Source organism: Mytilus galloprovincialis, chromosome 12, assembly GCF_965363235.1.
Source record: "Mytilus galloprovincialis chromosome 12, xbMytGall1.hap1.1, whole genome shotgun sequence".
NCBI classification, from domain to species: domain Eukaryota; kingdom Metazoa; phylum Mollusca; class Bivalvia; order Mytilida; family Mytilidae; genus Mytilus; species Mytilus galloprovincialis.
The window spans coordinates 41,319,690-41,344,107 of NC_134849.1; the positions used below are offsets into that span (position 1 = coordinate 41,319,690).

General features: G+C 32.7%; 1 protein-coding gene and 2 long non-coding RNA genes across 3 annotated transcripts; 1 reads left to right on the forward strand and 2 right to left on the reverse strand.

Moving 5' to 3' along the window:
* The first annotated feature begins 1,993 nt into the window (after nt 1-1,993).
* On the forward strand, nt 1,994-15,576 carry LOC143053613 (UNC5C-like protein). Its single transcript, XM_076226408.1, has 5 exons — nt 1,994-2,193; nt 6,237-7,486; nt 7,975-8,117; nt 10,930-11,521; nt 13,526-15,576. Exons 2-5 carry the CDS (start codon nt 6,281-6,283, stop codon nt 13,661-13,663), a joined length of 2,079 nt encoding a protein of 692 aa, XP_076082523.1. The 5' UTR covers nt 1,994-2,193; nt 6,237-6,280; the 3' UTR covers nt 13,664-15,576.
* Nucleotides 15,577-17,286: 1,710 nt separating this feature from the next.
* LOC143053616 (uncharacterized) lies at nt 17,287-22,401 on the reverse strand. Its single transcript, XR_012971434.1, has 2 exons — nt 22,324-22,401; nt 17,287-19,148 (listed from the first exon to the last, which is right to left on the reverse strand). It is a non-coding gene; the product is annotated as an uncharacterized LOC143053616 (long non-coding RNA).
* On the reverse strand, nt 20,760-21,924 carry LOC143053617 (uncharacterized). The gene is made up of 2 exons (XR_012971435.1): nt 21,714-21,924; nt 20,760-20,911 (listed from the first exon to the last, which is right to left on the reverse strand). It is a non-coding gene; the product is annotated as an uncharacterized LOC143053617 (long non-coding RNA).
* Nucleotides 22,402-24,418: the final 2,017 nt, after the last annotated feature.

The following is a 24,418-nucleotide window of genomic DNA, read 5'->3' on the forward strand; positions in this document are numbered from 1 at the left end:
TTAATCTAATATTTGAATTGTGAGAATAAAGAATAATGGGACAAGAGAAAAATGACATAAAAAAGTTAACAATACGAAAATGAACGACCCCACATTTTGAAGCGTTTATAAATTTACCGAGAAACATATTTTTTGTGTGTATTTGTCATAATCTGGTCTATATTTTGTTGGGTTTTAAATAACGAGAAATGTGTAGATCTTGGGCCTGTTTATCGCATGTGATATTTGTCAATTGACATTACATTATTTACTTTACTGACATGATTTACCTGTAATATTTGCCACTGGACATTATTTCAGAGATTCATTTGTACTGATGCAGTTTATGAATTGTTCAAAGTTATCAAATGTCCCCGACTGTAATTATCAATGGTAGTTACCTTTTCCTTATTTTGTGTATTATGAGTGTCTGGATGGGGTTACACAATAGTGTCTGAATTGGGTTACAGAATAGTGTCTGGGTGGGGTTACAGATAATAAAGATGAAATGAGCAAAAAATATAAAAACTAGAGAATAATGGGGTGCAAAAGTATAAAGAATAGCTGTGGAATATAAATGACTTTAGTGATGGAATACTGTTTACAGAATCGAAAGATGCGTAGAATAAAGAAATCATCTTATTTAAAGAAAAATGTAATGGTAAGAATTTTGTTCATTCGAATTTTAAAGAATAAACGTTATTTTTTAATATAATAGAAACATGCTATATGCTTAACACTTTAAATGACCCTTTATCATTACATGTATCATGATGTATGTTTCATAAAGTGAAAATGAAAATATTTCATCTTGAACTATTTAATGTAATTTGAAATGTCTCAGATCCTGATAAAAATTGATTACCCTAGGGTACTGCTGGTATAGTAACTTGGACTTTGTTTAAAATATGAGTCTTGATAAAGTTTACAGAATATAGAATAATGGGGGGAAAATAAAAAAGAGAAAAAAATACCTGAAATTAAAGAATGCAGAAATGAATGACCCCTCATCCCAACCCTTTTACATATTTACTAAGTGGCATATCTATTTTTTTGTTTTGTTTGTGTTTGTCAAAAATTGGTCTATATTTTGTTAATAAGTTTGAATGACGATTAACATGTAATCACAATTTGATGTTGTTCATTTACAACGTTAATAGTTAACAAAAAAAAAAAAAAAAAAAAAAAAAAGTGTTGAATGACTTGGACTTGTTCAAGTTCTCGACTTTGGTTCAGACAAAAAGTCATTTAAATTGACAAACACGTCACTTTTATGATAAACACTTTGTATATATATTGTAAAAAAAATCATTAATTGGTCTTAATCGACTATTAACCGATTGATTGTTTCTTAACGTCCAGTGGCAAATAATTCATGCATGCTTAGGAGGATCTTAGTAGGCGAACTCGTGCTTTCATAAAAAAAAATTTGAAACATATTTAGTTTTTTTTTACTTTATTGTAGTTGTGCATTATATTTTTAGAATTAAAAGTTCAATTTCACTTAAAAAAAGAATATAGTCGTTGATTACGTTCAAGTATTTGATTACATATGTTTTGCAATAATGATTATATATATATATTAAGTTGAAAATCTATAATCTAACTGTCAGACTATAGTTTATGTATGTATCTCTCTCTGGACTCTGTCAAAATTATACCTCAACCCCATGTGTTCCTTCCTCGGGGGGGGGGGGGGGGGGGGGGGGTTCCTTCTCTCTATGAATACGTGTTTTAATGCATTTTATTTGATATTTCCACCTGCAAGACGATGGACCCAGATAAAATGAATAACACCTCAAGTTTGCATTCTCTCTCTATAAATATGTATTTTATTTATGTATTTTCAATATTTCAACCTGTAAGACGCTGGACTCTGTCAAAATGAATAACAACTCGTGTTTTCATTCTCTATTTATATATGTGTTTTATTTATACATTTTCAATATTTCCACCTGTAAAAGTGTGACGAATAACCGTAATCTTCCGGGTTCACTGTTACAGATTATCATTGGACAAACATATATAGATAACACCGAACTCTTATATATTCGTAGATTTGGGAATTTACAACGGTAACAATAGACGCTGAAACCTTATTTTGAAATGTTCACATTTTGTGTTCGTAATTTTTTCTCACACTCGCAGAGGGAATAACATTACAGGATGCATTTATATATTAAGAATGGTTTTACCAAATAAACGAAACGAAAGGTGAGTAAATTTATTTTTGCTTTGATAAAGGTATATAAAATGCAATCAATTTAAATCCCAGAGTTCATGTTTTGACACTTGTGTTTTGGGTTTCGACATAAAGAAAGCCTTTTAGATGCTTTTGGTAACATTGAGACCCTAAATTTAATTCTAGACATCAGAAATATCTTTTCCTCGAGAGTTTATTTATTTGGAACAATGTTCGGGACCACGGGAAAATTTCGACTCTTCCGAAACTTCGAGTCAATCGAGTTCGAGACACCGAGAAGTGCGTTTCGTCTAAGACTACAAAAGACTCAACCGGTGACGCTCGATTGAAAAAAGTTAAACAGGCCAATAAATTACCCAGTTAAAGAGTATTGAGGACCCATACAACTCTTATGAGCCAACTCAAACTTTTAAAATAGGACAACTCGCTACAAGGGTTGACTAGAACCTGGGATAATTCGAATAGTATTGTGAGGCCCCTCATGGGGGGGGGGGGGTTCCTAGTAATCACATAATCACCATTTTTTTGCCAATATAATCACATAATCATTAAATATTTGCTTATCTTTAGTAATCAAATAATCATAAACTAAAAATACAGTCCTAGGTAATCAAATAATCATGAAATATTTGGCTTAATAATCAAATAATCATTAAAAAAACGGCCAAGTAATCACATAATCAAAAACCCCATGAGGGCTCTCATTAATGAGACAAATCAGAAGCATATTGATGCTAGATGACAAGAAAAAATACTATGGATTCATTATTATTCGTGGAGTACCAAATTTCGAGGATTTCGTAGGGATGGGTGAACTCCAAATTCATGTAAACAAAGTGGCAATTCCCTAATTGCCTGTGTGTTACACACCTGCAAAACTACGAAATCAACTATCCACGAAAATACAATTTAAAAAATACATTCCTCAATCCACGAAAATTCGTACCCACTAAAAATAAATAAATACACAATACATCATTAAATATATCTTTATTGCAAAACTACACCCATAAGGATCAAGCAATACAAACTAACATTTATACATTTTAAACACAATGCAATACAATGAAATACAATACAAAGTAATAAAACATATTTTAAGAGTTCAAATTATTAAGAATAATGAATACCTAACAAATATTGCAACCTAACAAATATTGCAATTTTGCGTACTACTCAAAAAGATATCGGTCGTACTGGACATGTAAGCATATGGAAAAATATCGTTTAGAGAAAAAGTTAACAAATGCCGCACAGACAATAGCATGTAAAAAAGAAGACCTACACACAACTAAAAACTTATAGGTTTACTTAGTAAATATGCGTATGCGTTGAGGTCAAATTGAAATCTATGGGAACCATTAAGTCTACAAGTAGGTACGGGTGTTTTTTTTTAGTGTAAGTTTAAACTGGTAGAAATTCGTGGCGTATACACATTGAAAATATGCCGCACAGCCCTATATTTTGACATTTGAAAAAAAAGTACTTGCATATGAACTTTCCATTCTAGAATATAAAATATTTTTTAAAACTTCATAGTTAAAGTGGTACAGTTTTAGCCGTAAAAGGATTTCCTATGGGAAATTGCATTGTAGATATTTACAGAAATGCAACCTATACAGCAGATTTGGCACAGAGTATTATAAAACTATCAGAGTCAAGTGTGTCCACTCAAGAATGGAAAAACCAGGCCTTTCTAATGTCCACTCATGGATGGAAAACCCGATAAAAGCACATTAAGTGTAGGTTAAAATTGGAGAAAGTGTAAATTAATACATTTTTGTTTCTAAAGGAGGTATTTGCCAACACACTTGTGCGTACTTATCTAGTCAATATTAAAATATAGGTGAAGATGCCCACAGTGTCAATATCCTGCTTACACATTTTGTTAAACGCCTTTCTAAAGCCCATTGATGGGAAAACCGATACATGTAAATGTATTATACCGTATGTTAAAATTGATAAAAATGTAATTCATACATTTGTTTTTCTTAGGGGGGTATTTGTCAACCCACTTGTGTATAGATCAATCGAATTCAGTAGGTTTTTTTTACACTGTCCATATGCGCCTCATAAATGTTAACATGGTGGAATCCTTGTATGATGTCTACCCATAATGCAATAGGATAAAACAAAATGTGTACTCCTTTGATTCATAATTTTTATGAAACGTCTGAAAATGTTGATGATTAATCAATGACGCCAAAAAAAAAAGTCGCATAATTCATAGAAACTTTTGTCACAAAACTGACATGTTATCTTAATTCGCCGTTTCTGAATCTAACGTACTCTGGATAATATTTTCAAAAGCGTACACCAATTGAAAAGGTTGTTATTTGCACAAAAAATGTTGTGATTAGGTAACAAAGTCCTAAACAGTGTCAAAAGGCAATGACCTTTAATATTCTTTTTCTGATTCCGGGTATAGATATGATTTTACCCATAAGCCAATAGAATCTTACACTAAGATACTAAGTTAAATTAATGTCCCCTAATTATACACTCCCCTGAAGAAGGGACAGAAAGAATATAAATTTGAAAGGATTTAAGAAATTCAATAATTTGCTAGATCCAGGCTTTTTAATAAGGGGCCACTTAATTCCCCTACCCCTAATCCGCCTCCGAGTCAGTCCTCAATCATACCTCCTCTCCCAATTTAATTGCATTGTCGTCTGGTGCGTGCATACAACATTACAAAATTTTCGCCATGTTTGTTAGACATATAAGATTCATTAACAAAAAATTGGATTTTTCCTTACAAATATACATGTGTCATTTTTATTGAGATGAGGATAAGCCGTGACTGTAAGATTGTATTGCGCATGTCTGTCTAAAGTTGCATTATCCGCAATCGTGATTTTTTTAAAAATTTATTTTCAATTCATACAAAATATCTAATAATCTTAGTTGAAACTAGGGGAGTTCCCTAGATACTAGGAATTATATTGTGTCCCAAATCCTGACCTGTACATATCTGTTAACTTTAAAAGTATAATATCAATTTCATTAAATTGATGTTCTTTATATTCACTTTCTCCGTGCATGGTGACGACTGACACGAAAACTATTATTTCCGTAATCTTTCAATGCAAGCGGTTGCATAGCTTGTTTATTTGATAAAAAGTTGAGTCGTAGCACATACATGCTTTCGGTGTACAGATGTATCCTTTTAAAATTTATTCACTGATAAGAAGAAGATAATCATATTAATGTTGTAAAGTTTATGCAAATCTAAATCCGATTTACGTGAGTTTACATTGATGTACGGAAACACTATATTCACAAGCTATTCTAAAACAACTTTCAACACGTTCGTGTATAGTTGATGATTTATATAAATATGTCTTTTCAAAAAAATATATATGCATGCGAGTCAGACGACGGGGGGTCATTCATTCATTTTTTATTTATTTATTTTCATACCATCTACTAAATTTGTTATTTATTTTACACACTCATGTATTCCTTTATTTATTATCATTCATCCCCCTCCCCTTTCTTTAATCTCTATTTTTCCCCCCAGTTTTCTCTTTTCTTTGTTTTCCTTATCTAGGTCCTATTTTGTATGTTTTCAATATTATTTTTTTTAAAGTAGTTTACTTTAAATTCGTTTGGTTCAGCCTGGCTGGTTATAATTGAAATTTCCTAAGATCCATACTGGTTCATCGGACGGACTTTGTTTAGGTTAATTGATGGAAAAGAAGAAATCTGTTGTATTAATAAGAATCCTTCCGCACAGTAAAGGTGCTCTTTTGCTGGTCGTCTTATATACTAAAGTCGCAAGAATAAACACAGTGCTATAATATTAAAATACAAGCAATTTAAAATGTAGTATTATTTTATACACAATTGCAAATTTAGTAACCATAGAGAATCATTCAACCCAAGTAAATCGCTCTATATTCAGTCAATCGTTAACTATATTCTTTCATTTGCGGCTGCATGTAGATTTGAATATTGACCCCCCTTTTTCCCTTGTTTTTTTTAAATTGTATATTGTCTTTTTATTTTCTGATATCCGAAAACAAATATACAAAATATTTATATCTTCCAGGTTGAACAAAGAGACATGATTTGTACAATTTCACACACATCTAAATGGCGGTAACTCAAACCATTAAGACAACTACGTTCCACAGATTCAAACGAGATGATGAAAAACACGCGGAGTTTCACGAAAGTTCAGACTTATTAGAAGGACACGGAATCTTGATCGTTATATTTTTGCTAATAATTTTAGTAATAGTTGCAGTAGTCATACTTGTCATAATGTGCAGAAAAGGGCGTTTCCGTAGACAAAAAGAGTCAAGTAATGAAAATCATACCCGATGCCATTGTTTTCTCAACAGAGGTTTTCAATTAGAACAAGGTGTTTCATCACAGAACTGTTCTTGTCAGCAACCCCGTTTAGCGGAATGTATGCAAAACAGATATCCAATTAATAATCATAATGGATTCATTTCGTACCATAATCATGGACAATTCCAAAATATTCCAAATACCAACTTTAGACCTAGTCATTATGATGAAAGAACAAATACTGCAGTATCAGGTTTTCAAGGGACTATAAGACAAGTACCAAGTCCAATTCAAAATGAATGTGAACAAATTGTACAAAGTCACGCGAGCCCTTCAGTTGACGAAACGGTAGCTGATTATTCAAATAGCGAAAACGAAGACGACGAAGAAGAAACACACCCAATTTCAATTCCTAGTCAAGAGTTATTTGCTAATATTCCTCCTCAACTTTTACAAGTGTGCGAACGAAGTAAAACAATACATGTACAAAATAAGGAAGTCGTGTTCATTTCAAGAAGAGTGACGGATAAGGGAGATAACTTAGTATTAGATGGCATGGGTATATCATTGTTTGTTCCTCCTGAAGCTGTTAAAAAGAACGAAACAAAAATAATCGTCCTGGTTTTAAATTGGGATTTAAGTGACAACCCATACATGTCAGACAAACAAGCATTAGTATCACCAGTGGTGTATGTTGGTCCCCATGACCTTAAATTAGACAAACCATGCACACTTAGTTTCAAACATTGTTCTTTTGATCCGAGACATATCCAGATAATGAAGAGCGAGACTGAATTGATCGAGTCTAAAGATTGGGTCGAGCATTGCTCTTTAACTGAGAATAGTGGTGCTTGTGTGGTGACACCAGACGAATGTCAGCTTCAAATTGACTCGTTTACCTTATACACGTGTTTACAATCGCCGACAGGTTCAGATGATTGTAAAAAATGGCTGCAGGTGGCTGCATTTTCTAGTCCTTTACACAACAGCATTAATCACCAACAGGTATTATACAGCATAGTATATATACGGAGCAAATAATATTTTATTAAGTCTCGTTTTTTTTGCGAAAGAGTTCAATAAACATATTTAGAACAATTACCACAAAGTAACATGACTTTCTTATACTGGTAACTGATTATGTGATTGTTTTTTTTAAAGAAAATATTATAATCGTAGTAAATTCTCAGATGTACACACCATATACATGAATGTAAAATACCATTTATTGACTGTACGTAGCATGCACCGTAATTTATAAGTAATTTATAACCATTTCGATTTGACGTGTCTGTGTATTTATACATAACGCACAGTGAAAGGTATCAAAGAAATAGAAGAATTTGTTTGCTAAAAGTCAAGTCGGAAATATTTCAAGCTGATGTGGGGTTATAGTAAATGAGACAGCATCAAAAGCCGTAAGCGCTTGTTTAAATATAAGAGTGAAGACTTTTTGATGTGTTTGTAATCTTAATGTTTATTTTTTAATTTAGGTGCGTGTTTATTTTCTAAACAAGACACCATGTGCATTACAATGGGCAATCCAGAACGAGGCTAAGTTTGGTGGACAGTTGATGGGGCCAGAGAAGGTTTATCTGTTTTATGGAAATGCTCAAGATATGTTTATTGCTCTTAGGTAAGTAAATATTCAAATACACACATGTTGCCTTTTAAATTATGGATACGTAAATGAATAAAATAGTCACATGCTTATATTAAAGGGTGGTAGTACCATGTACAACTCGTAATGCATTTCATTTGTAGTTTGGTGCTGTATAGATATGTTAGATTTTATGTGCATATATTCAATTAGTCCTTATGTTGTTTTTACAACAACATTAAACTGCTATAAACCCCTTGCACGGTCGGATAGACTATTAGTCCACGTTAGTTTTCTAATGCATTTCATATTAACAGTTATCATCCACAAGTTTTCTGATAAACACTTCAATTTAATCTATAGACATTTTCTTCCTGTCGGAGCAGTACTTAATAGGGGAATTACTAGACTGTTGACCCATATTGACAAACAAAAGACGAGGTCGCGAACTACCACCGACTGGTCCGTTGCTTAGATATTGTGTAATAATATTCTTCTTTTAGTCCAACTTAATGTCAGTCAGTTTATATTAATGATAACACTATCTTGAAATTTCTTTTGGGGATATATAAAGTTTAAGTTAAATATTTGAACAGTTTAAAATGTGACCCTGTATATTCTAAAGTAAACGTTATTTTGTTTGCAATACATGCAGATACATTGTCTAATATTTTAAAGTTTGATTTTTTGTTACATTCACAAGATTGAAGGATTTTCAACTAACCGTGTATTACCAAGGCATTTTGCTATTGACATTGCACATAGTTATACTTCTTTTCTATTGTCTTGTGTCTCACAAAATTTGGGAAGACCAATATTGGTATTTTTTAAGGGGAATTCTCTTTTTCTCACCAGCGTTTAAAAGCAGATGTGTGTTTGTTTACTCTCTCCATATTTGAATAGAATATTAGAATAAAATTGAACAATATTATTTTTGTATCATCAATACGTTTTATGTTTTCCAAAATTAGAATAAACAGTTAATTTCAAATGTCCTTTAATGGAGACAATTTGATATGCACACGAGGTGCAACTTTAAAAATTACACTTAAATTTGATACAATGACATGTCTTGAATAATATTTAATAAACCAAAAAACGTCTTTTCCTTAACTAGAAAAATATGACCTTATAGGTTGCAATAAGTTAACACACTATATTGTGCTTTCCTTTAAACTTTGGAAAAATGTTGATAAATGTAGCAGTGCTTACATGTATTTTGACGATTACATAGAAGCTTCTCCAATGTTCAGGTGCATATACTAGAGGTCTGAATAAACTAATGACAATTAAAAAGTACATATTACTTCATTTCTCTCAGCCAATAGGGTGTACAAAATAGAAAATAATGGACAAAAGTGCGGAGGAAAGGGATGAAAATTCAGAAAAGAGAGTTATTTTACTTTTAAATTATAAAACAATAGAGAATAATGGGCAAACTTTATAAAGAGAAGTGTGTTAAGCATACGGCATTTCCGAGAAAGAACAAGTCAGCTAGCGCTCTGAGTCGGAAGAATTGTCCATTGCCAGTGAGGCAGATACTATACAGGGCGCCGAATGGGACTCTTGTGGTTTTGTACTCGAAATTCAATTTTGTACGGACAAAAGTGAGTTTTGTTTAACAAAAATGAGTTCAGTTAAACAAACTTTGTAGCATACTATATACAGATTAAAACTTAGTCATATAAAATTATCTTTCAGTGGACAAAAGGTACTTTTGTCATGTCAAAATTCATTTTCGTAACAGACTTTACTTTTGTTACCAAATTTAAAAATTGGGCGACAAAAGTCAATTTTGTATGGAAATTAGTTTACTTTGGATTCTGTGAACTAATTTGCATACAAAACTGAGATTTTGTCACAAAATTCAATTTTGTGTTCATTTTTGTGTAGAAAAAAATTGAGTTTTGTTAAACAGAAGTGAAAATTTAACACAAAAGTCAATTCTGTGCCACAAAAGTCAATTTTGTCTACACAAAAATAAACACAAAATTCAATTTTTGTCGTTTATTTTTGTGTAGACAAAATTGACTTCTGTCACAAAAGTCAGTTTTGTGTTAAATTTTCATTTCTGTTTAACAAAACTCAATTTTGTCTACACGAAACATTATTTTAATTACAAAATCACAGGATGCTAATTTAATCAACATAATTGCTTGTTTGTAAGACAAAAATGATTTTGTTATGACTGAATTGAATTTTGTGTACACAAAATTGATTTTGATTACAAAAAGTTCAAGTCCCATTCGGCGCTCTGTAGATACTAAGTCTTTTTGTGGAACAACACGTACAACTCTGGTTCAGTGTGTTGGTCGTATATAATTCAGGGTACATATCTATATCACACGATGATCTTGTCTTACTAAACCTGTAATAGTTGCCACTGTAATATATAAACACTAATCCGTGTATAAGTCTACACGTTATTACTACAATACATGTACATGTTCCTACCATCGGCCTTATAATTTCATTGCGAAACAATCATTACTGTTATTTTTCAATTTTTATTACAACTAATTAGAAACTAGAAAATGCACACTTATATATAAACATGATTATATTTGAATAGTACATATTGAATATGCCGATTCCAACTGTGTGGCCCCGGTCACATTGTGACCGAACAATTGTGTGTTTACGCACCTCCATATGGCTTTGATGCATGTATGTACGGGTTCCTATTTCTTAGGAAATCTTGCCACTGTTATCAACGTTGATTTTTTTCTCGAAATATTTGATTTTTGCAGGTAAACATAAGGGTAAAACATGTTTGAGTAAATCTTTGTATTCTGTTATACATATATATTATACATAAAAATATAACTTTTGACTTTGCTATTTACAGATACTTGTCTGATGGTTGGAATAACGTAGACAAAGAAGTTGAAGAACATGTTCCTTATATAAATATTTGGCATGGAAAATGTCCGCATATAACAATGTGTTTTAAAAAGAATTGTCGACCTCGAGAATTAACATTTAAATTGTTTCTCTATCAATATACACTTGAAAATGAAGGTGGAAATTTTATAGCTCACGTTACAGAAGAGAATAAACGAGATCTTCATTCCGGAAGTGGAAAAGACAATGGGAAACAGGAAATAGTAGTGACACTTCCGAGTATGCGTAATGATTTGAAACAAGACACAGATGAGAACCGTCCTTACTCCGAACCGCAGGTTCACCTCCATTTTACAACACCAGACGTTCGGCTTGAAAAAGTTGAACAGGCGACAAAAGACTACTATCCGCATGATCTCAAAGTCAAACTAAAAGTTCTTTTAGATCCACATAGTGCTTTTGATAGAAACTGGAAAGCACTTGCGTCAGCGCTTGGCAAGGATAAATGTATTCGATATTTAGAAACAATGAATAGTCCAACCGAAAACCTCCTTTCTCATGCTGAATCCATGAAGTTGTCATTGGAAACTTTAGCGGTAAGTTCATTTCTCTATTCCTTTGAATTTGTATAACAAATGTTTCTTCTTTATCCCATCATTAGTCCGAGATTACTCTGACGTCCAACGGCTGTTTTGCCAGACAAGCTGGGGGCGTGGGACGTCAGAGCTCGTCCCACATCAAAAAGTGGATATTTGCCCGTCCAAAATAGATGCGCTATTTCGTTGCTTCTAGGGCCGACTGACTGCCTTGGAAATAATAAATTGGGCATCAATCTGTCCATTTTTCATTTATCTCTTCATTTATGTAAGTTTCACCTACCTGCCACCCTTTATTTTCTCATGGGACGAGCTCTGACGTCCCACGGCCCCAGCTTGTCTGGCAAAACAGCCGTTGGACGTCAGAGTAATCTCGGACTACCCAATCATAAATCAGTGAGCTATTATTCACATCTAGATCCAATTCAGCTGAATCCTTATTATGTTAATATTTCATGCAAATATTAAAAAAAGATTATTTAAGATTTTCGCCAGTAAGACGGGGAACCGAATATTTTCCCTACAAATATGTAGAGTTTAGCTAAGCAAATAATATGTGCAATATGATATAATACAATCTGCAAAATTGCAATGTTGAAGTGTTAAAGGGGCATAATTCTATAAAAATAAGTGACTCGCTTCTAAAATTCGATATCATTCTGTTTGCAAATGTTAGTTCTTAGCATTGTATACATTTTTCATGAAATAAGCAGAAGGTAAACTTAAAGTAAAGTGCGGAAACGAAAATAGGACGGACGAACGGTCAAGGGTAACACTAAGTCTTAACGTCCCCGTTTCCTAAACTTTGTTTTCGATTTATGAGCTAGAATACCTCTTTAATATTTTTCATTTCTCTTTTTCAAAATATTGACTATTGGCCTGTGATTTTCGTATTCTATTAAAATGGTCCCTAGTGTTGACAGTGTGCTTGCAGGTTTTTTTTCATACGCATTTATTGTTTTAATGTTTAATGAAAAGAGCAAGTTAATACGCAGGGTTGGGGAAGGAGTGGAAATACACGGTAAACCAATCTGGTTATACATGATGATATGAAAAATAAAGTAATAAGTTGGTCCAGTTTAAAAAGGTAATAAATGCTTACATTTGAAGCTGTTAAACTGATTTTAAGACCACTTTAACATAAAACTGTCCATAGTGTGAGTTAGAGCTGCATGATACAGTTACAATAACTTTGTTTAAATTTATCCTAAAAGTAGAACATACAATACACTGTAAACACGACTTGTTATTGAGAAAATGCAGGTGGGATTTTTTAAAATGCATTTATTGTCCTACATAATGCACTTAAAATTTACTTGAATGTTTTATCGGGTTAAGTTTAACCCTTATTCATGTATATAACGCACTTAATCAACCTATGCCGATAACGAATTTAACATAGGCTAACAAACAATCATTATGTTTCAATATGGTACACTGTTTTAAATTTGACAAATCTGCCATCAAATATAGATTCAAACGAAGATTTATAGCACACTTCAAATTGTCTTATTTTTGTAAAGTCGTGGTGGGCTTTCGTTTGTATGAATATTTTCTTTGAGGAGAATACTTCAGGATTTCGAACGTGTGATTTTTTAAAATAAAGATCACCTTTTTATTTGTTTGGCATTATTTAAAGAACATGTATTTTGAGCACTTTTATAAAATTGAATAAAATGGAAATGTGGAATATGTCAAAGAGACAACAATCCGACATAAGAGCAGACAACAACCGAAGGCCCCAATTTTTTTTTAATGCAGCAAGAAATCCCGCACACGAAGGTGCGCCTCAGCTGGCCTGGAAATAAAAGAGTACTTGTACAGTGAAAATTGACGTCATACTAAACTCCAAAACATACAAAATGAACTAAAATAGAAAAACATAGTATACACACAGTAAAACTAAGTGTAAAAGAAGTCCAAGTTCGATGTCTTACAGGTAACAAAAGAAACTTAGCAAAGTGATTTATATGCTTATTTTGTTATGTTTTTGGTTTCTTGTAGGATATTTTATCATGTATTCAAAGAGAGGATGCTTCAACGCTTGTTAAAGAATATATTCCACAAACAACTAGCAATGGCCGTGCAGGACACGAGTCGACTGAGAGTTCATACAGTTATAACATTCCAGAATATCAATGAAGTTCTACTACAATAATAATTTAATATTGTAATTGTTTTTGATTTATTGTAAATGTGATATTTTCGGTCATTTTGCCATTAAGTTAAAATTGTGAAAAATATCCCCTTATTTCTAATTAAAGAATGGACAAGGAACAAGACAACTGTTCGTAAAGTATTGTGATTATCGAACATTCGGCAAAAAACCGAATTTAATCATTAATATATTATAAAATACTGCCAACAAATAATGTTGCATTCCCGACATTCTTTGTAGAATACATGACTTCGCGCGATATTATCAAAACTTTCCCACAATCTGATCATGACGGACAAAAATCGAAACCTCTTTATTCTCGGATCACAAAATGATTAGACGGCAAATCCAATCATTTAAACATGTTTAGTTCATTCATTCGACAGCCTACAATGTCTACCTGTTTTAATAAATGCAATACACAGTTTTGTAAAATCGATTTGTGCATGTAAGAAAAGAAAAGAATGTTTTGCAAATGTCATGTTCCTGTCAACTGAATGACAACAAACTTATTTACAAACATAGACGTAAATTTATAACTTACCCTTTTGAAATTAATGTAAAATTAATAATTTCAATTATAAGATCAGCATTACCGGTATTATATATTAAGAGAAGTGATATTTGTATTGGCTAGAAATGTTAATATTTTAGAAAAAAAATGTAGGATCTGTGCTTTTGTATATGCTTGAACTTTTTTAAGAAAACGTTATTATAATGAGTGTCGGTAATGCAACTTTATGTGTATTTTGTTTTGAGTAGGGTTAGTTTTCTGGTAACCAATATTATAATTTAAAAGTACCAACAAGGTGTGATTCTCTGTAAGACACTATTGATTTTTGAATTATTTCATTTTTGATACATATATAAATGATGATTATTAGTGCATAAAACTAGTCTACATATTGTAATGAATTATAGTTGTCGTAAAAACTGCACAACATTCGACAATTTTTTTTTAAATGTCCATATTGTTTGTTGAATAAAAAACGACTTAGATGACGTATATTTTTCATACCTAAGACTTTTTAATAAATTAAAAATAATAAATAATACATTTAAATAGAAATACATTATTTGATTTGAAATTCGCTATTGCAGAATCTAAAGCAATATGTTTGCGTACATCCCAACGTTATCATATGGTTGAAAGTAATTAAAAAGGAAATATAGACCGATGAAGATGATCAAATGAGGTCGGCATGCTAGTTGATACATGTATGCGCAAAAAATATCAAGTCTATAGTGGTTATATTTCAGCGTCTGTTTCTGTAGTTATAAATTTGGTAAACTCTTTGATGATCGCTTTGTTCATGTTTACATATTAAAATGTACTTTGTTTGCATTTAAAAAAAAAACAAAAAATATATAGAAAATGATTAACAATTAAATATTTACCTAATTTATACCTTTTCAGGGAAAATTATATCATTAAACAATTTTTTTGCTGTCAAGGCAGGAAATCTTTTTCGACCTGTGTAAATAAACTCAATGACATCATAATTACCAGTATTAAAATTTTATATTTACGCCAGACGCGTTTCGTCTATAAAAGACTCATCAGTGTCGCTCGAATAAAAAATGTTAAAAAGGCAAAACAAAGTACGAAGTAAAAAGCACTGAGTACCAAAAATTCCTAAAAGTTTTGCCAAATACAGCTAAGGTAATCTAATCATGAGGTAGAAAAGCCTTAATATTTCAAAAATTCAAAAAGCAAAGCACACATTTTTGAATGTACAAATATTGAAATGACCCTCAGTCCTTTAGAATCTGTAATGGTAAATTTAAAAGATGTTTAACTGCTGGTTCAGTTGCATCATATGATTTATATGCTATATGTATTTGTATATTGTTCACGATTAAAGATTACAAAATATTAAGCAAAAGTTTGTTTATATTATTCAACACAACACCAGTTATTATGATTTAGAGCATTAAATGTACATTCTTTATTTGTACGTTATTTTACATTTCTGTATCTCATATATTTATGCAGTTTAACTCCCAAGGGTTGACATAGGTGTAAAAATGTAGTCTCTTTTTAGTCATCTTCCGACTGGGATGTTCGGGTGCCATAGTGGCATGTACTTATTTGCAACCAGTAAGAATGGGGACATTGATTCTTTAAGAGAGTGTCCCACTGTCTGCACGTTGACAACCCTTGCAACAAATATTTGAGAGATTCGTAGGTTGTGTATTTCTTGACTAAACTTCTGTTCCCAGCCAATATGACCTTACTTTTCCTAGGCAGTTCAAATTTCTTCTTCTTTCATCCAAGTCAATCCTATTAAACGACTTATCCTTTCTTATGTGTTATTGTCCTAAACATACATGAAATATTTGCCCCTTAAATTTAAGAAATAAATCTCTGAAGTTTGTTTTAACACAATAACGTCGTATATTTAAAAATATTCTCCTCATATAACCCAATGAATTGAATGTTAGAGGAACAATAAAAAGCCATCAAAAGGATCGAATTCCATAATATATGGATCAAAACACATACACACATTCAAGCAGGATGACAGACCTCCAGATTGGTAAAAAAATACGTAGTGTTTTTAACATAATCAAACGCATCGCGTGAACGATTGGTCTTCGTGAATGTGAAACCAAGTATTGTCTTCAGGATGCATGTTTTATAATACAGCAATGCTTATTGATTGATTGTCAACAATATTGTGCTATGTTGTTGTGAACCAGATTGAGTAATGCCAAAGATGCTGACCTATTGTTAAGGATAAATTAGAGATTCGAAAAGGAGAATTTATCAAAGAGATATAACAATCCGAACAAAGAGCAGAAAACAGCCCAAGACCTTCAACGGGTATTCATTGCAGCGAAAAGATCCCGCATCCACAGATACAGCTGGCCCATAAACAATAATGTTTATTGTTTCATCGAAGCATTCAAATGAACCTAAAATGTCAAACACACAAAAGACTAACAAAAGCTAGAGATTCCTTACTAAGGACATGTGCGACAATTCAACGGGGTTAAGGAAACTGTTATAAAATACAAACATTACTTAACGGTTTTGAAGGAGTTGAATTGCTGTACGAGTATTCACTATCGGTTTGATTTGTTTTTTGTTGTTGTGCTTCGTATTAATCTTATGAAGCCATTTATACAAAATTTGAATCCTGGTATATCTATGATGAGTTTATTTGCAACGGATATTATGTTTTGATGTTACACTACTGTCCTAAGTTTAAGGGAAAGTTACGCTTTCACACACATTTATTCCTGTCGCATTCTATATTTGCCTGTCCTAAGTCACAAGTCTGTAAATTAGTGGTTATTGTTTGTTTGATGTATGTCATATTGGTTTTTTTTATTATTCTGTCATACTTCTGGTCGTTCGTATTTTCATGTTTATTGTTTTACATTTATCATGCAGGGCACTTTTATAATTGACTGAGTGGTAAGGGTTTTGCTCATTGTTAAAGGCTGTACGGTGACCTAAAACCGCTTAAATCCACTTTATTTGGATATCCATATGGACTGTTTATTGGCCACCGTTCCAAATATATTTATTTCATTTATATGTTCTCTTGGTTATAATTTGACCGAAATATACGTGTACATATCACAATAATTACAAATATTCATAATAATTATTATTAATAAAGATGCATAACTCCTGCATATTTCTTGCATTTCATAACTGAATTATAAATTTTAAAATAAGCGGATTTTGATCATACAATTCAGTTTTTCAAACAGTTTGATTGCGGTATTTTTAGCCTATATCAACTTTAATAAGTTCATTTAATGTTATACAAAAAGGCGGTTCCTTGGAAATTATTAACAAGTAGAATTTTATTCACTTTATCAAAATGGATACCAAAAGGGATTAGTATTCCACTCCCTTCTAATAATCGGCGGGCGTTCTTTCCATCTGGCGAAAGTACAACGACATAGTTACCCCCCAAGGATACCACATATACATTGGAATCGTTGTCAATTGTTACTCCCCGAATCGATCTCAACATTGAGACATCTTTGTATTCCGAAATCTTCTGTCCTGTGACTGTGTAGCATGTAACGGTATTTGATTCATCGCTTGTATGGTATATCTTATCTTTAGAAGATGTAACATAGTTCCATTGCTGTTTATCATCGATTGTTACTATTGCGGTGGTAGAACTTTCATCAGCGATGTCTGTTGTTTGAATACCCCTGCCTGTTTCATAATAAATCAATTTTCCCTTTTGATGTGTAATGCCGTAGCATTCGTTAGATGCTTTTATACTTTTAACAATTTTTCTTTTGGCGATGTTGATAATTTCTATATGATAAGGCTTTTTATTATGGGTGACAGCGACCGAATTTTCATTAATACATGTAATATTTACAGGACTACGTGATACAGATATTTCACTAACAAATAATCCATTTTTGCTGTGGATTGTTAGACGATCATTGGTTTTATTTACGAATACAATTTGCCTAGTAGGCATGATAGTGCAGCCTGAGATTGCAAGTGACTTCCCCCCTTTCGATATCTCAAATCTTTTTAATACGGGTAAGATTTCTGTCATTGATTGTGTTTGAAATCTTCGGTACCATTTGTTGAGCTTGTTTTTCTCTTTCTGTTGTCATGGTAATGGTGGGCGGGTTGGCTATAACAGATATCTCTCCCATTTTTTCCATGGAAAGTATTTCAGATATCTTATCCTCCATTTTCCATGTAAGGTTTATTTGTTGTATGTTTCCATCTTCTATTAAGGACTGCATAAACTTCTCTTCCTTTTGGATATCGGCCTCAAACAATTTTCCACCAAAAAATGTCTGAATGTCAGTTGCAAAACTTTTCGTCGAAGAGATATCATTTTGTATCTTATCTATTGTTTTCCCATGATCTGAAAGTTTTGAAAGTAGTCTTTCTAGTTGTGATTGGACTTTCTGTTCCACAGCTTGGATATCCTGTTGTATTTGCTGTTCAAGTTTATCTAGATGTTTGTTTATTTTATTACGAATCTTGGTAATATCTGTTTTCATTTTCTGTCGCTGTTGTTGTATTATCTCTAGATTATGCTTCCGGTCTTCCACAATTTTTTTAATGTTGCTCTTCATATCTTTTAAACTTTGTTCCATCATGTCAAATAATGCAGAAGTCTTTGACGTTTTGATAATTTCATCAAGTGCTAACAAGTCGCATTTCTTATGATTTGTTGTTATGCAAAGTGGACAACAGAGTTTTTCATGTTCGGAGCAGTAGTGCTGATATTTTTTCTCATGATCTGAGCAATATTGATTTATACTAGCTATTGTGGGTGGTATTCGTTTATAATCATTCACGGAAGTAACTTCATGATTTCTTGTGGCCCTTGAAGCTTGGTGGTGTTTTTCGCAAAGTGTGCATAGCCCTTCTTCGCATTCAGGACACCAGTAGTCGGCCTCTCTCACCACGTGCTGGGTTTCACACACACCACAAAATGTTCCACTGGCCGTGGCCATTCTAATCTGAAAACAAATTTCGATAGATAAAAACGCAATGTCTGCTTCACAAATTGTACAAAGTGGTCTTAAGTTTATAGATTCTAGATATACTAGAAGCCCACGAAATCGTGGTACAATATTGGGCCACAGGGACTCGGTAAGCACATTAAAATTTAATCCTAGGATTTTTCAATATACGGATATGGATAGTAAACCGCACATTGCTAGAAAACAACGGAATATGTATACATGCCAACGTTAAAACGATAATAATTTTTAACAAACGTCAGGAAATACGAAAGAAAGAATCGGAAAACAGTGATTAACAAACTTTAATCTTATAACCGAGTTCCTATGTATTTCAAGTGTTGAAACAAAGAGTTTTTAAATTTCGCGGGCAGTACGTCGACTGAGCATGCACAAAAGCATATATAACACGGATCGATAACGGTCTCCGAATTGTGTTGTTTTCTCAAAAATTGGCGTCTTCTGAGGAAAATAAATTGTTTCAAAGACAAATCTAGGAAGTACAAAATACTACATTTATACGTCATATCACAAATATTTCTGACTTTGATGGTTTCAGATGATACTATGCGGCTCAATGAATTAGGTCTCTTCCGGCTTTATTAGTATAAAGATTATTGTTTTGTTGGCAGTTTATTTGTCTTAGTGCTTTTATGTTGTGTTTGGTTGTGTGATTTTGGGCTGGACATGGTGTTTCAGCATCTCGATGTCGGTATTCTGAATATGGACGTTCCTGATGGGGCCGGAAGAAGGGTGGGGTCCTGTGTACAATTCAGACGCGAGAGATTTTTACGGTGTTGTATTGCCCTTGTTGTTATATTTTACATGGTTTGTGTTATGCGAAGGAACTTCAAATGTGACTATTCTCTGCGCGGTATATTACATCAGCTACAGGAGCTCTTTCGTCGGCGTCTTTGTCAAATTTACTATCTTTTTCAACAACTTTTCGTAGTCGTCTTCGTTTGTTAATACTATGTGCACTGAAAATCTAAATTAGTCAATTTGACCAATTTAATTAGTCATTTTGACTGTCCTCTAGATGACAATGCACTTTAATCATTTTGACTATGCTCTTAGTCGTTTGACTAGATGGTTAGTCACATTTGACTGAGTGGGTGGTCATTATGACTATGTTAGGAAGTCAAAATGACTATATGTCATACTCGTAATGACGAATTGGATTGTTCAACTGACTATGCACATTTGTCAGTTTGACAATTGAACGCAGTCAATATGACTGATTGAAATAGTCGGAAGTGACCATGTTGGTTAGTCAACATGATTACTGTTAATAGTCACGACTGTTAGACTGTAATATTAATTTGTGTTGTGTTTTTTGTTCTACCATTTAATTTGTGTGCGTTTCATTCCGTTTCGTTCTGTTATAATTCATTTCTTCTGTTATTCTACTTTTTGTTGTTTCTCTTCCATATGATTGACAAATACATGTATCTGGAATATAATATCATTAAAAATACCACAGCAGCAATACTAACAACGACAATAGTATAGGACCACAAAGTGCTCAATGTTCAAAACCTTCCTATATCTTAAGTTTCCATGTGTAACCATTACTCACTGACATATATTAAAGTCAAAAAAATCAAATAAAGAAAATAAATTTATTATAAACTCATTGTTAATTTGAAGTGTTTATTTCAGATAATTTGTCGGTATCAACTCTGCATGTGTCAGTGTGGTATTCTCTATGGTAAAAAATCTCTCAGCTGTGTTCATACAAATAGCAATGTCTTCATTTGCTGAAAAATATAATTGTATCATTTTAGAAGCTAAAATGTAACAATAAACAAGTATATCAGTCATGTTAAAAGTTTAAAGAAAAAACAAATTTTAAAATCTTTGATCTAGTGATTTAATCACTCATCTTATACCATTAATTTGTAATATAAGCACCGGGATCTTGACAGCCACCCATCCTATATCACAACATTGTAACATTGTAATGTAAGCACCAGGATCTTGACAGCCACCCATCTTATACCACAACATTTTAATGTAAGCACCAGAATCTTGACAGCCACCCATCTTATACCACAACATTGTAATGTAAGAACCGGGATCTTGCCAACCACCCATCTTATACCACAACATTGTAATGTAAGCACCGGGATCTTGCCAGCCACCCATCTTATACCACAACATTGTGATATAAGCACCGGGATCTTGACAGCCACCCATCTTATAACACAACATTGTAATATAAGCACCAGGATCTTGACAGCCACCCATCCTATATCACAGCATTGTAATGTAAGCACCAGGATCTTGACAGCCACCCTGAGTTTTAATTCATTGTTGTGAATGTCGATTGCAGTGTTTATTTTTAACAGTTTTTGCTCAGGTGAAAAAAAGATATCGCTAAATACCCTTTTCAATCGACAATACGTTGTATGTGTATCAAAATTTATATCCCGTATACATATCCCCCTTTTTTACTGTCGTTACGTCAACATGTGCCGATATTACTTTCATTTATACACTTCTTTTTCTTAAATTCAATTTTTGTAAGTTAGAATTAAAACAAATATAGATCATACTTACTTTAAACAATTGGTTTATTTGACAAAATAACAGTTTCCGTGCCTTCTGGTTTGTTTACATCTACACAATTTATGGAACAAAGGGAACGCGAAAGAGTGCGCGTGAAAACCGATACTCTACACCACGTGGTGCTGTGACCACTAACATAGTCAACTGACCATGCAGGTAGTCATAATGACTTGATGGGTAGTCATATATGCTTTTGACTACCTTTCGGCTGATATTTGACTAACTGAATAGTCATCGTGACTAATTTAGATTTTCAGTGTGTGTGTCTGTGTGGTTGTTTATTGTAAGGTGCTTTATATGTCTGCGATGTATGATTACACAGTTTTGGCAGCTGGAATCCTTTTATTGTCGTATTTACCTTTTATGTCTGTTTGGGTACCTCACTCAATTGTGTCAACATAATAGTACTATTATAAACAACTGACATACACATTGATATGTGTATTTACTGGTGTTTCTATAGAAGTTCATAACAATGAATTCGAAAGTACTTTTGGTTTACTCTGAAATTCCCCATAAAAAGGTTTCTTGCAATGACAATGATTTGTAGATATATTAAATTAAAATAATGGCATATATATATATATATTTATAATTTTACCTTAAAATGAGTATCTCATCATAAAAATCAATATCAAAACAAACAGGGTCACTAAATCAACCCGGATGTATATAATAGTTCGCAAGTTCGTAATTCATGTATACTTTCCACCAAAATAAACGCAACACATGTATTTAAATAGACTACTTAATACTTTATTTAAATATGGTATGAGCCAACTGGTATTATGAATAAAAAAAGGAATCGAGAATTATAATCACTTTGATAATAAAGACAAAATTATAAAAATGCAGTTAATCAAGAATTGTTTACTTGACCTAGCCTTATTCGGGATTTCTATTCAGTAGTAGTCAGTAGTCGTGTTAAATAATTTAAAAAAAATTTCCCGTATTTTCTGTATTTTATATTGATACATGTAGCATAGTTTTGTTACATAAACTGATTGGTAAATTATAAGGACACCTTTTTATTGTTGAAAATAAACAAGAAGATGAAGACTGTTAGTTTGCTCTACTTTTCCTTTGATTATTTTGACAGGGGTTGCAGTTTGTTGCCAAGCATGATAATATATTTTAAAATCATAGTTCTGTCCCTAATGACATTATTAATTAAAAGCTTTATTTGCTGTATAGTTGGAGATATTATGGACATAATTGTGCAACTCGTGATACAAGCATGAAATTTGGTATAAAGGTTAACTAAATGGTTCTTATAAAAAAAGCCGCTGATGGCCACCACACATTTTGGAAATTGCGTCATTACAAATTAGCCATTATTTGTTAATCCTTTGAAAGGTGTGTTATATGTAAAATCCAATAGATTTGATAAAAAGCAAATGACAGTTCATAAATTACGACTAGACAATACATTAATGAAATTTTAGGTGACTTCCGGTTTCAAAATACCGGCAAAAAAGTCAAAAATTTCGATTTTTATACTTTCAAGCAATTTCACAAGGGATGTAAATCATTAAAAGATGTGTTATAGGTATAATCCAATGAAAGTTATGATAAAACGTTAAAAACAGCTCCTTAATACGACAAAACAACACATAAATGAAGAAAAATAGTGATTTCTGGTTCCAAATTGGAGGCAAATACGTAGAAAATATTTTAATAATTTTCATCATCTTAACAAGTGATAGCACTTTTTGTTAAGTTTAAATGCCTAGTTTGGTTAGAAAGACAGGTTGCTCGTCTTATAATTATCTGAAAGTTACCTATACAACAACCCATACAAGGAAGAGCAGAACGGTAGCATTTACAGTCACAAACACAGCTGGATATTTGCCTCCGCATTTCAAAAGTTCCTGACACGAGCATGCAACGGCAGTCAAAGAAGTCCATTTCGGTTTCCAACTGTCATTGATTCATTCTTTCATCCAACCCCAGTGTTTATGACTTGGTACATTTACCTGTCGAATACTTGAATCAGGCCGAGCCCAAACAACTCCCTCTTGATTTACTTCTCTTTTGATGTGCTCTGGAGAAGAACCTCTTGTAGGCGAAATTGATTTACAATGCCGCTAATTCCTGACAAACAATTCACATCGTGCCTCACTTCATACTTAAGCCAAAACAAAAGTCCTTTACATCTGGAAAACCTTCCATGGTTAGCCAAGGTGACCTCTTTCCTTTCCCACGACAATTCGACAAAGTGTCATATCCACTGAATGCACCACAAGGACCAAACGCATTTGATATGTCACGTACAGGAAGCCATTAAAAGTCTTTATTCCTTCCATAACCTATCCACAATGTGTTCTACTAGTTTTGCGATTGCTGCAATTCTTGATACTATTACATCTGTGTCAGTACTACCTAAAATTACATTTTACAACACTTCTTATAATTATGCTGAACATGGACAAACATTCGTGTATCTGCTTCTTTATGATGACAAGGGGTAGATAGGAAGTATCCTTATTGAAATTGCAAAGAATATTTTCACCATGAGTAACATACACATTTTTATTAGTCTCCTAAGAAATTTGAAAAATTTCGTTTCGTTGTCATCTTCACAGAGAAAACTACTCCAAACCCTTGGTGTTCTACCAGAACCAACACCTTTCAATCTTGCACAAAAACCTTGCCTTTGTCTTGTCACGGCCTTTAAATTATTCATTTAGTAAACA